We start from the raw sequence: 12790 nt of genomic DNA on the forward strand, positions 1-12790 counted from the left end.
TTAAGCTAAAGGAAAGTTAGAATATTTGAGTGACCTGACAAAACATTGATCAGGGAGTATGCTGTAGTAGAAAGCATTCATAAAGTCAGAAGTCGGAAGACCAGTGTTTAGTTCAAACTCTACCACTAACTAGGTAGCTTGGGATAACTTAAAACTCAGTATTTAAAACTCAGAACTTAAAACTCAGTGAGTGAGGTGGACCAGAGCACCAGCTGAGCAGTGTCCCCTCTCCAGGAGTCTTCAGTTTTGAGTCTAAAGAGCTCTTCCTCCAAGCTTCTAAGTTTTAGTAATTTCAGCCTATCTTTTGTTCCCCCAGGAGTGGTAACAGTTTTCTATAGTTGATACTTCTGTGACACCATAGTATTTACTTTTTACTTTTTCAATAATCTAGTTAACAATTTTATACCTACTTACTTATTTATATTAAATCCTTTCTGTTAATAAAACTTTGTATTTTCTGTTTCCTGACTGGACTCTGGTACAGAAACCTAGGAGTGGGGTTTAACTACATGCTTTCTGGTTTCCATATGTAATATTAAGATATCTAAAGTGCTGGCTATTTCCTGTCCATAGATCTAGTCAGTATAATGCCTTCAGTGTGGCAGGCCAGTGTGATGTTTTGTGGACTGTCACTATGATCATAATTTCTGTGGACTTGTTTAGAGAGCAGGAGAGTTGACATACATCTGAGGCAAGACTGTGATAGTGTACTGTTATACCTGTCAGGTAAAAGCAAAGTGTTTCTGGGATTCTTTGCAAATTAATATGGAGAAAAAAGCATTTCTTTACTAGGTTACAGAGGTTAATGCTGATTTGTTCTAGTAAAAATACTGTATTTTGAATACCAGCTGCAGTTGGAGTCATTACCAGTCTACATTTAAGATAGTTCACAATTACTTTTCAAGATCCATCTGCTTTACATATAGCCCAAGCAAGCAAGTTAAGTGGAATGTGATAGCTATCATCATATTTCATCTTTCATGTTTTTGGTTATGGTACTCATCTCTGTAATACTGCTTTGTAAAAATATCTTGGTGAGGAGAAGAAACTCTAGGGGCTTCTACCTGATCATTCCTGTCATAATGATTCTTATTCCAAGGATCAGAGAATCAATATGCAGAGTGTGCCAGTTGCTAAGTATGTCTAGTCTAGTTATACATTAAGGAACTGGGGAAATAACCACAGCCGTGGATTTACTTGGCCCACTATGATTCATACTTGATGTAAAACTCCTTGAATTGTGTCACAGGTAATCTCTAAGCCATTGTTGCCTACATGATTATTTTAAAATATTTTGATGAAAAAGCATACTTGAGGCATATGAGCTAGATTATGTTGTTAATTTTTCTTTTTAAAGAGATAAATCTATAAATGGGAAAGACTAGGGCAAAAGTTTACTAATACGCAATTTAAAAATACTTAACCTCTGGAGATGAGGCTTTAAGAAGGCTAGAGCATTCCCCTGCTTCTTTCCGGGAGTCATATTAACCACCAGCAAGCTGAATGCTAACTGTTTGGAAATAGCTACAGTGTAACTATTTCTTAAAAACGGAGACACACTGCGGAACTAAAGTAGACTGAGTATATCAAAATAAAGAAGTCATGTGTGCAGTACATTAAAGAATATCTTTCTAGTCTTTGTTTTAACTAAGTCAGTAAAAGTATGTTAAACATAGTCTAATAGGGCTTCCCTGGTGGTGCGGTGGTTGAGAGCCCGCCTGCCGATGCAGGGGACGCGGGTTCGTGCCCCGGTCTGGGAGGATCCCACATGCCGTGGAGCGGCTGGGCCCATGAGCCATGGACGCTGAGCCTGCACCTCCGGAGCCTGTTGCTCCGCAGCGGGAGAGGCCACAGCAGTGAGAGGCCCGCGTACCACAAAAAACAAAAACAAAAACATAGTCTAATAATACTTCATTTGGCCAGAGAATGGGATTATTTTGTGGATGTGATTTTAAATGAATTTAAGGGAGTAGAATGTGACTTTATTTCTCAGCTTTCATTTCATAATGAAAATATTTTGATGTTAAAGTCCCCAGGTGATTATATGTACTTCAGATATACGTTTTTTTTTTTTTGTACGCGGGCCTCTCACGTTTGTTTAAAACTGAGAAGAAATTAAAGATATCATATTAACTATTTTTTTCTACTGAAAATTATTTATATGCCCTAAAGATATACAGCTGTTTCTGGTTAACTTTCTGTATTTTTTTTAAATATAAATTTTGAAAGCATCATACTTTTATTTATTTGGCCCTGTCTCATGGCATGCCGGATCTTATTTCCCTGACCAGGGATTAAACCCGCACCCCCTGCGGTAGAAGCACAGACTCTTAACCACTGGACTGCCAGGGGAGTCCTGTGTTTTCATAATTTAACTTCACATTAAACTGACTGGTGCCAGTACGATATATACAAAGGAACATCATACCCAAAGAACTTTGTCATAAGATTGCGTCATGCTGAAAAATGTGTTATGGTAGTGTGTGTACTGAAGAAAGCTTTAAAGAAAGGTCTGTTTGAGTTAGAGAAATATTTCTGGCTGACATAATTTTGAAAATCAGGCAAAAAAGACTAGTATGAGAGAGACCCACCCTTTAACTGTGTTCTTTTCCTTTCTTTTTTGGTCTAATAAAATCTTAGTTTCATTGATTTAAGACTGTTGGGGTTATGAGTACCTTTTCAGTGTCATTCTCATCCCAGCTTTGCAGTAAGAACTCAAAAGTATTATATCTTGGGCTCAGATAATTGAGTCAGAAGCAGCCCAAGGATTGCATTCTCCTTGCCTCTTTTCTCTCTTGTCAGTGATCAATCCATTCAGCACACAAATCAACAGAGTGTCTGACATGTACTAGGTAGTAAATATGTATTTTTATGTATATTCTCTTATTTTAAGTTCTTATAAGTTATGTATTATTCTCATTTTATGAAACTTGAAGTTTAAGCCAAAAGAGGTTAGAGGTCCTACACAGAGTCACAAAACTGGTACGTAATCACAGTTATCTCTGTGACTTGCGATAAAACTAAGGGAAATTAATGGTAGTAAAATTATCATACTTACACTCTTGAAATATTGCACATATATTTTTCTGTTGTACAATAAACATTTGTTGAGCATCTACTTTATACTAAAGTTTCTTAGAGTCTCAAGGGGTATCAGTCTTATAGTGGAGCTAACACTTGTGAACAAAAACTAGAACATGATATATTTTAAGAGGAAAGGATAAAATACCGTGAAAGTTGAGGGAAAAGGAAAGTTATTTTGACAGACTTAATCGGAAATGCATATTACATGAGTGAATACTTTGTGTGAAAGCATCAAATTTAGTAAATTTGATTTGGATTGTTTTAGTGGTCAAAGGAAAACTTTTTTGGTATATTTGAATTTGCCTAAGCCTAATTGTTGTGTCAGATGGATGATAGTAATGCTAAATCTTCCATTAGAACAACGCTAAGGGATACAGAGGATACAGACATATTCCCTAATTGTATATTTACCAGAGGTAATCAGTTACTTTGGAATATGTCTTCATAGTAACTGTGTAATGATGGGCCCATTGTAACTCTCATTCACTTAGAGCTCCCATTTCCAGAATGTGTGTGCAGAGCTAACCAGGGTATGGCCTGAGAGAGAGAGAGAGGGACACACCCACACCCACACAGACAAACACACACGAGGACAAGGTTGGGGGAGAAGAAGTTCTTGAGGGGGAAAAAGGGTGTGCATGTGTAAATAAGCACAGAAAAAGAAGTCTGGAAGTTGCCACCCTACAGAAAATGAGTGTGACTGAAGGGTAGAAGTAGAGAGGAAAGGGTAATTTTCTTTTCTTTTCTATTTACTTCTATAATAATAGTGATAGCTAATAGTTGTTGCTTACTGTTTTGTTTTTTTTAAGATGTGGGAAAGCAGTTACCTTGTCCACTTCACACAGAGAGTAAGTGCTGGAGCCAGGATTTATACCTCGGCAATTAAGCTCCAGAGTCTGGATTCTTAAGCACTCTGTATTGCCTCTCAATGTGAGAATAGCTCAGTAAGGCAGCTAGTGTCCACTGACTAAAAGAAAAGATCATATTCATATATTATGCTGACTAGCCAATGTTCTAAACAGTCATCATCGTACAGGGCAATACTGAACAGTGCCCGTATACATATTTTGATGGATAGCAATATATATGTGTAGAGAGACATAGTGGTGTCACATCTTACATAGGGGTTTGGCTCTATAAAGACAGCATGGCCATGTATCATCAAAATAACTCTTGAATAATTCTTAAGTTTAGGGGAAATTGCTGCACTGGAGATAGACATCCTGTTTTTTAGTAAGTTTTTCAAAACTAGTTTTTCTTCCATATTGATACAAGTCACCATTTCTTGAGTTATCACCAGATGCATATCATTAAACCTTGGCATCACTTCATTTGACGATATATACACACCATCGAAAATTTACGTCTTCCAACTCATGTTCACTCCATGGCACATTTTATTGTGTGGAATGGTGGGTTGTGCAGTATTTAAATTTTTATCTCCCTCTTTTTTTTTTCCCATGAGCACATAGAGATGAATTCCCATGTTAGTACAAGTATGATGATATTACCCTACTGAATTCACACATACATTTGTATAGTTTGTTTTGTTGTTTGTTTTTGCATAAAAGGGCCTCTCCCTAAGAGGTAATAACAGTTAACAGTTTGCTTGGGTATTCTTGCAGACCTTCTTTTATGCATTAGCTGCATATGTACATACCTATAGAAATGTATAGTTTTCTGTTTTCCCCCTGTAAATGATTTCTTACCGTACATATTCATATAAATATGGTTTTCTTCTTGTCACGTCAGTGCATGTAAAGCTGCTACATTGTTTTGAATCGATGCATTATATTCCTCAGATTGGTTATGACATAATTTGCTAAATTTTAATTTAATTATACAATTAACAAACACTTTATTTTAAAGAATTCAGATATAATTAAATAATATAATCAATATAATTAAATAAATTTAAAGCCCCTTTGACCATCTTCCCTACTCCTAAGCTTCTCTCAGGAGATAATAGCAGTTAACATTTTGGTGTATTGCAGACCCTTTTCTGTGCATTCCATGTAAATGTATGTACCTATAGAAATGAATAGTGTTTGCATTTTTGCCCATAAATAATTACATGCTGTAATTTTTTTCAACATGATTGTGTTTGGTTTCTTGTTTTTACTCAACAGCGTGTCTTGGGGATCTTCCCATGTTGACGTTGATCTACCACACTCTTGAATTGCTCTTGTATAGTATTCCATAGTGCAAATGATCATGGTTTTACTCTTCCTCTGATGATGGTCATTTAGATTGTTTTCATTTTTTTCACAGCATTATGAACAACACTGCTTTAATATTCTTGTATGACACTCCTTGGGCACTTGAGTCAATTTTAAATTTAAAATTTTAATTGATAACTGCCAAATTGTTTTTCAAAATGGCTTTACTTGTTTTTATTCTCACAAGAGTATGTGAATTTCTTCACACCTTTGATAATTTGTTAATATTAAGCTGTAAATTTTTTTGCCAATTGAAGTTGTATGAAATAACATATTTTTAAAATCTCTTTTTCCTTGATTACTGATGAGTTGAGGACTTTCCTTTGTTTAGTTATTTGGTATATTTATTAGTCATTTATAGTTTCTGCTTTGTGACTTGCCCATTTTTCTGTTGTGTTTGTTGTCTTTTTCTATTGATTTGTTGGAATTTGCCTTATTGGTTAAAAAAATTTTATCCCAGTCTTTTGTTATGTAGAAGTTTTAAATTTTGATGATGTCAAACTTGTAAATCTTTTCCTTTATGGCTTTTTTCTGCTCTTAGATTGCTAGATTTTTTAAAGGGGAATGTTGAATTTTTATCAAATGACCTTTTACTTTCTGTCTAAAGGAGTGATCATAATAATTTGTTAGTATAGTGCATAATTTATTTTTTAAAGGTAACAAACTTGTATTCCGAGGTAGGCACTTTTTTTAACGTGACTTTATTTGGAAAGAATGTCTTTTTTAAAAAAACGTATTTATTTAATTTATTTATTTTTGGCTGTGTTGGGTCCTCATTGCTGCATGGGCTTTCTCCAGTTGCCGTGAGCGGGGACCACTCTTCGTTGTGGTGCGCAGGCTTCTCATTGTGGTGGCTTCTCTTGTGGAGCGTGGGCTCTAGGAGTGTGGGCTCAGTTGTTGTGGCTCACAGGCTCTAGAGCGCAGGCTCAGTAGTTGTGGCGCACGGGCTTAGTTGCTCCGCGGCATGTGGGATCTTCCCGGACCAGGGCTTGAACCCATGTCCCCTGCACTGGCAGGCGGACCCTTAACCACTGTGCCACCAGGGAAGCCCTATAATGAATGATTTTAATGAATTTCTAACTATTGAAACTTCCTTAAATTCTTTGGATAAAATCTACTTGGTTATGATATATTATTGTTTTGAAAAACTAGGTTTCAATTTATTATTGATGTATTTGTGCACTATACTCATAAGTTAGAATTATAATGTATCTTCTTCCTCTCTTTTTTCTTCCCTCCCTCCTTTCCCTCCTCCCTTCCTCCCTGACTCTTTCCCTTCCTCCTTTCCCTCTCCTTCTCTCTTCTTTCTTTTCTCTATAATTTTTTATGCTGCAGTTATGTTGTTTATAGACTGATTAAAGTTTTTCTAAACTCTGTAATGGTTATATAACATAAAAATGAGTAATCAAAAATTATTTGGTAAATGTTTTGCATAAATTTATCTGGGTCTAGCACCTTTCTTAGGATAGATAGATCTTGGATTACCCTCTAACTTTTTTCTGTGGTTATTTGTATGTTCAAGTTTCTACCTGTTCATAAGGGAATTTTGCTAATATATCGGTTTTTAGGAAAATTGTCCATTTCAACTATATCTTCACATTTATTAGATTAAATGCATGTTTTCTTATAATAAAAAACTCTCTAAAATTATTTCCTTTTTTTTTTTTTGCTTCTAATACTATGTATTATTTTCATTCCTTCCCCTCTCCCCTCCATTTTTCAGACTTGCTGAACAATGTTCTGTTTTATTGGTCTTTTCCAAGAAAAGCTTTGGGTTGGCTTTATTGATTGCCTATCTCTATCTGCCTGTTTTAGCATCTAATTAGTTTCTACTTTCATTTTTACAGTTTGCTTCTATTTCTCTGGCTGGGTTAAAAAAATTTTTTTTTTGTACTTTTTCCTTTAATAATTTCACTTACAGAAGAGTTGCCAGACTAGGTCAAGGAACTTCTATATACTTTACCCAGAATCACCAACTACTGACATTTTGCCCCATTTATTTTATTTTTTTCCCAGCTTTATTGACATATAGTTGACAAAATTATATATATTTAAAGTGTGCAATGTGATGATTTGATATACAAATACATTGTGATTATCACAATCAAGTTAATTAGCACATTCATCACCTCACAGTTACCTTTTGTGTGTGTGTGCACGTGTGTGTGTGTGTGTATGTGTGGTGACAACACTTAAAAATCTACTCTCAGCAAATTTTAAGTATATAAGATATTATTATACATTATTATTATTTGTTTGTTTTGGGTTTTTTTTTTTTTTTTTTTTTTTCAGTACGCGGGCCTCTCACTGTTGTGGCCTCTCCCGTTGCGGAGCACAGGCTCCGGACGCGCAGGCTCAGCGGCCATGGCTCACGGGTCCAGCCGCTCCGCAGCATGTGGGATCTTCCCGGACCGGGGCACGAACCCGCGTCCCCTGCATCGGCAGGCGGACTCTCAAATACTGCGCCACCAGGGAAGCCCTGTTTTGGGGTTTTTTTTGTGGTACACGGGCCTCTCACTGTTGTGGCCTCTCCCGTTGCGGAGCACAGGCTCTGGACGCGCAGGCTCAGCGGCCATGGCTCACGGGCCCAGCCGCTCTGTGGCATGTGGGATCCTCCCGGACCGGGGCACGAACCCGTGTCCCCTGCATCGGCAGGCGGACTCTCAACCACTGCGCCACCAGGGAAACCCTATACAGAATTATTAACTGCAGTCATTATGCTGTACATCAGATCCCAAGAACTTACTCATCTTATAACTAGAAGTTTGTACTTTACCATTTCTCTGGATGTTTTTGTCTATGCATAGTATTTTTTCAGAACCACTTGAGTGTGAATTGGAGACATTTTGCCCAGTTACTTCTGATTACTTAAGTGTTAATTTTAAGAACCACATTATAGTTGTCAAAATCAGGAAGTTTAACAGTGGTACAATACTGTAATCAAAGCCACAATCCATATTTAGATTTCATCAGTTGTCCAAAAAGGTCTGTCATAGATGTTCTTTCTCACTTGGGGATATGATCTAGGAAATGCGTTGCATTTAGTTGTCACTTTAATGTCATTTAATCTGGAACATTCCATCAGCCTTTTTTGTGTGTGTTCCTTGACCTTGACATTGTTAAAATATAGGCTAGGTGTTTGTTGTTGTTGTTGTTGTTTTATGCTGTATGCGGGCCACTCACTGTTGTGCCCTCTCCCATTGCGGAGCACAGGCTCCAGACGCACAGGCTCAGCGGCCATGGCTCACGGGCCCAGCTGCTCCGCGGCATGTGGGATCTTCCTGGACCGGGGCACGAACCCATGTCCCCGGCATCGGCAGGTGGACTCTCAACGACTGCGCCACCAGGGAAGCCCTGTTGTTGTTTTTTTTCAGAATAATGTTCAATTTGAGTGTGTATAATTAAATTAGTTCAGGTTATACATTTTTGGTAGAAATACTATGGAAGTGATGATGTGGTCTTAGTGCATAATATCAGGAATCACCTGATATTGTTAGTTTACAGTGATGTCTGCAAGGTTTGTCCACTGTAAAGTTATTACTTCCCTCTGTAATTAATAAATAATTTGTTAGGAGACATTTGAGATGATGTAAATACCTGTTCCTCATCAGCCTTTCACCTCTGGGTTTATTTTGTTATTCTATTTCAAGCCTGTCATATTGAAATTTTAGTTTATTTATTTCAGGCTTTATTTTCTTACATACTTAAGATTATAAATTTTTCTTAATGTATCACTTTGACATATTAACCGGCATACGTACAGTAGGGTTGGGAATGAAAGGAGACAGTGGTTGGGGAGATTGTCTTTAATAATGTACTACTAGGAAACTGGCCATAAGATCCTGAACAGAGTATTTTAAAGTTGCCCAAGTCACCCATGTCTTGACAAAATATTTCCAGTGTTGATTTAAAGAACAAAAGATATGTTTTATGATGATCATGATTGTCACACTTATGAGTATGTTCTAGAAAATTATGAAATTAAGAAGTGTGTTTAGTGCCACTGGTACCCAGGACTTGTTTAATATACAGTATCTCAGATGACGTATTTACTTTATCATTTCAGGAGCAGCGGTGATGGCATGGAGGAATCCTCTGTCAAGCTGGTTTACTGCTATGCTCCACTGCTTTGGTGGAGGAATTTTATCTTGTGTACTCCTTGGGGAGCCTCCATTGAGGTTTCTTGCAAACAACACTAATATATTACTGGCATCTTCAATCTGGTAAGCTGCCATTGTGGTGAATGAACTATGAGACATTTAAAAAAATCTGTAAATTGTTAGTAAATGGAATTTTTTTCTTTAAAAAATATTTTATATTCTTATAAGTTAATGCATGTGCAAAGGAAGGAACCCAAATAATGCCAAAGGTTTTAAGTGCAAAGTATGTCTCTTTCTCACCCTTCTCCCTTATCCTCTCCCAGAGGTAGGTATTGTTGTCTTATGTATCTTTAGTGGAAGCATTTCAAATATGAAAGGGCATCAAATATTTGACCCCCAAAAGTTGATCTTGTGAACCTAACCTATACACACAGTTATACAACGTGATAATCAAGAATGTGACCAACTACACAAAAAGTCCAAGTGATTATGATATTTATGGTAATTGTTTTTGGTAATTGTCATACTCTTTGATTTTTCAGAGCCTTATGAAATTTAACATTAATTTTATTTTGAATTTAGTTTTGAAGTGAAGAAAAAAATGTTAGTAGGAATTGCTTTGGATTCTTGCAAATTCAGCTTCAGTTATCTTTAAGAGGAATGATACATCAAGTTAAAAAAAAAAGTGTAATACAAATCAGAGAGCTTTGTTATACCTAAAGCAAAAACCGTGCTTTTGATTAGAAACCATAGCAATGAAATACGTAACATTAGGAGCACTTGAAGTTAATTTTTATTGTGATGATTTTAAATGAATATGTAACCAGTCATAAAAAGGAATATTATAAATAGTAGTAGCAATGGGACACATATTGGGAACTAGTGGCAGTAGAAACTATTAAGAGTAGAACAATAAATTTGATAGCTAATATTTATTGAGTTATTACCATATGTCAGCTAAATTCTTTATATTCGTTGTCATGTTTAATCACCAGAGTCCAATGAAGTAGCTATTATTATTTCCATTTGAAAAATGAGAAATCTGAGGCATAGAGGAACTTTGCTGAAATTTTCGTATTTAGTAAGTGATTGAGCTAGGATCCAAAACCAGGAAGTTTGACTTTAGAGCCTTGCCACTTAACAGCCACTGTCTCTCATTGATTTGTTTAACCATCTCTTAAAGTATATTCTTCCAGTTGCTATGTGTTTTAAAACACTTTCTCAAGGACTTTTATTTCTATAGCAATATTTTAAAAGGATATTAACATTTTGGAGAATTCTTTTTATGTGTGTAGATGCTTAAACTATATGAAAAGTAGGATAACCGGAATCTGACACTTTTCATCACTTCCACTTCTGCTCCTGTATACTAACTACCACTATTGCTTGGACAGTTGCAGTAGCTTCCTAAGTGTTCTAGCTGCTTCTTTCATTATCCCCCTGAGTCTTTTCTTCACATAGTAGATAAAGTGATTATTTTAAAATGTTAGAACATATTACTCCTATGCTCAATAGTTTCTTATCTTACTATGAGGGAAAATTCAAAATTCTTTATGTAGCCTATAAGACCCTATAAAATCTTCCCCTTCCACTCTCTTTGTTGTAATGTCTTTCTCCTGTACGCCTGCTCAGTCTGCGCTAGCCACGTTGGCTTTGCCATTTCTTGAACACAAAGATGTTCTTCTGCCTCAGCGCCTTTGTGCTTGCTCTCTTTTCTCTGTGATGTTCTTTTCCCAGAAGGCTCATATTTTCTTTTCTTGGAGAGATCTCTGAAAAAAACACCTCCTCTCCCATGACTATCACATCATACTTCTTTTTTTTCCCCTAGATTTATTACTGTATGATGTGTTGTCTCTTTATTTCTTCTCATGTTGGTTTGTCTCACTCCACTAGAATAACAGCCTATCAGAGAAGGGACTTTGTTTTGTTAACTGTGTGCCAAGTATTGTTCTAGGTTCAGTAAGTACATTGCTAAAGGAACGGACAGCTTGTGTTCTGTTATATGGGAGTTCTATAATTAGTAGCAAGAAATTACAGATCTTGGTTAGTGATACACTAAATGAAATAAAAGTGCTTGTCTGTAAATATATACTTCCTTGGCTGAAACAAAAAGATATGTTAGAAATGGAAAATAAGAAATGCATTTTTATGTAGTGAATTAATAGTATAGTATTTAATTATTTGTTAACTTGAGATCTTTTATTATGCCCATTTTACATAAGAGGAAATTGAGGCCTGAAGAGTTGGTAAATGACAGGGTCTGGATTTCAACTTAGCATGATCTTAACCAAGAAGAGTTTTCATTATGAACAATATGTGTTTTTTAAAAGTTTTAATTAATATTGAGTAGGTACAAAGGAACATTTATAAAAATATGCAGAGTATAAAGAATTATGATATAATAAAAACTTGTATATCCATCATTTAGATTAAGAAAAGAATTGCCACTTACAAAAATATTTTATTAAAAGATGATGACCTGCTTTCTGAGATTTCCTGAGTCTTTCCCCCTTCCCCAGTTTGGTCTGGACCTTCCCCTTCTTTTGTTCTATCCTGCTCGGTTTTGATTCTACATCAGCAGTTTCTTCTTATTATTGGACTTGTTCTAGAAGGGAGCCTGGGTGGATCAGTTTTCAAAGTTCACAGGGACTACATTGGTCCAACCCCTTCAGACGTTATCATGGACCCTTTGTCTCACCTGGTATTGGAAATGTAAGAATCCTTCCAGTTTCAGCTGTTGTTGTTTCCCAGATTGGCCTGCTGTGCCTTCTAGTGAATTCCCATTAGCTCTTTTGAAGCTGTTTTGTTCTTAGGTCCATTAGTTGCCACCTTGCTGCTTTCTTCTTCCTGCCAAGCAGTTTAGTTCTATGTATGCTGGTGATTTGCCTTTACCCATTTGCATTTTGGGATTTAAAGGGATACCTTGTCACATAGTTTTGTTGTAAGTGCTATGGATGGGATTTTGGCTTTGCTATCTAGTTGCCCTGTTTTTATGAGGGGATTTGAAGAGATCAAAATCTAGGCAACTACGGCTGCCACCATCTTCCCAGAACAGTTGCAGTTAGTTTTGATGTCCCCATGTGACCCTCCACCCTCAGCCCGATCCCATCTTCTCTCTTCCTTACTCATAGGTAACAATTACCCTTAATTTTGTACCTTTCATTCCTTTAGTTTTCTATGCAGTTCTGACATATATTTTTCTGAATAATATAGTTTTTGAAAATTTTATAAATGGAATCATATGTATGTATTTTTCAGTGACTTGCTTTTTTTGTTCAGCCTCTGTTCCTGAGATTCAGTCTATTGTGTATGCTTGTAATTTATTACTTTTCACTTCTGTATAGCTTATCAGAATGAATTGTCATCGTATATTCATCCATTTCTCTG

At 36.3% G+C, this 12790-nt stretch overlaps 1 protein-coding gene across 1 annotated transcript in view; it reads left to right on the forward strand.

The window, feature by feature from the left end:
* The window catches only part of TMEM38B (transmembrane protein 38B), a 70376-nt gene that overhangs the window by 11742 nt on the left and 45844 nt on the right, over nt 1-12790 (forward strand). Inside the window, exon 2 of the mRNA XM_065879433.1 lies at nt 9370-9526. Coding sequence (XP_065735505.1) covers nt 9370-9526 — 157 coding nt within the window. The remainder of the gene's footprint in view (nt 1-9369; nt 9527-12790) is intronic.

This window comes from Phocoena phocoena, chromosome 6 (assembly GCF_963924675.1).
Source record: "Phocoena phocoena chromosome 6, mPhoPho1.1, whole genome shotgun sequence".
Lineage (NCBI taxonomy): Eukaryota > Metazoa > Chordata > Mammalia > Artiodactyla > Phocoenidae > Phocoena > Phocoena phocoena.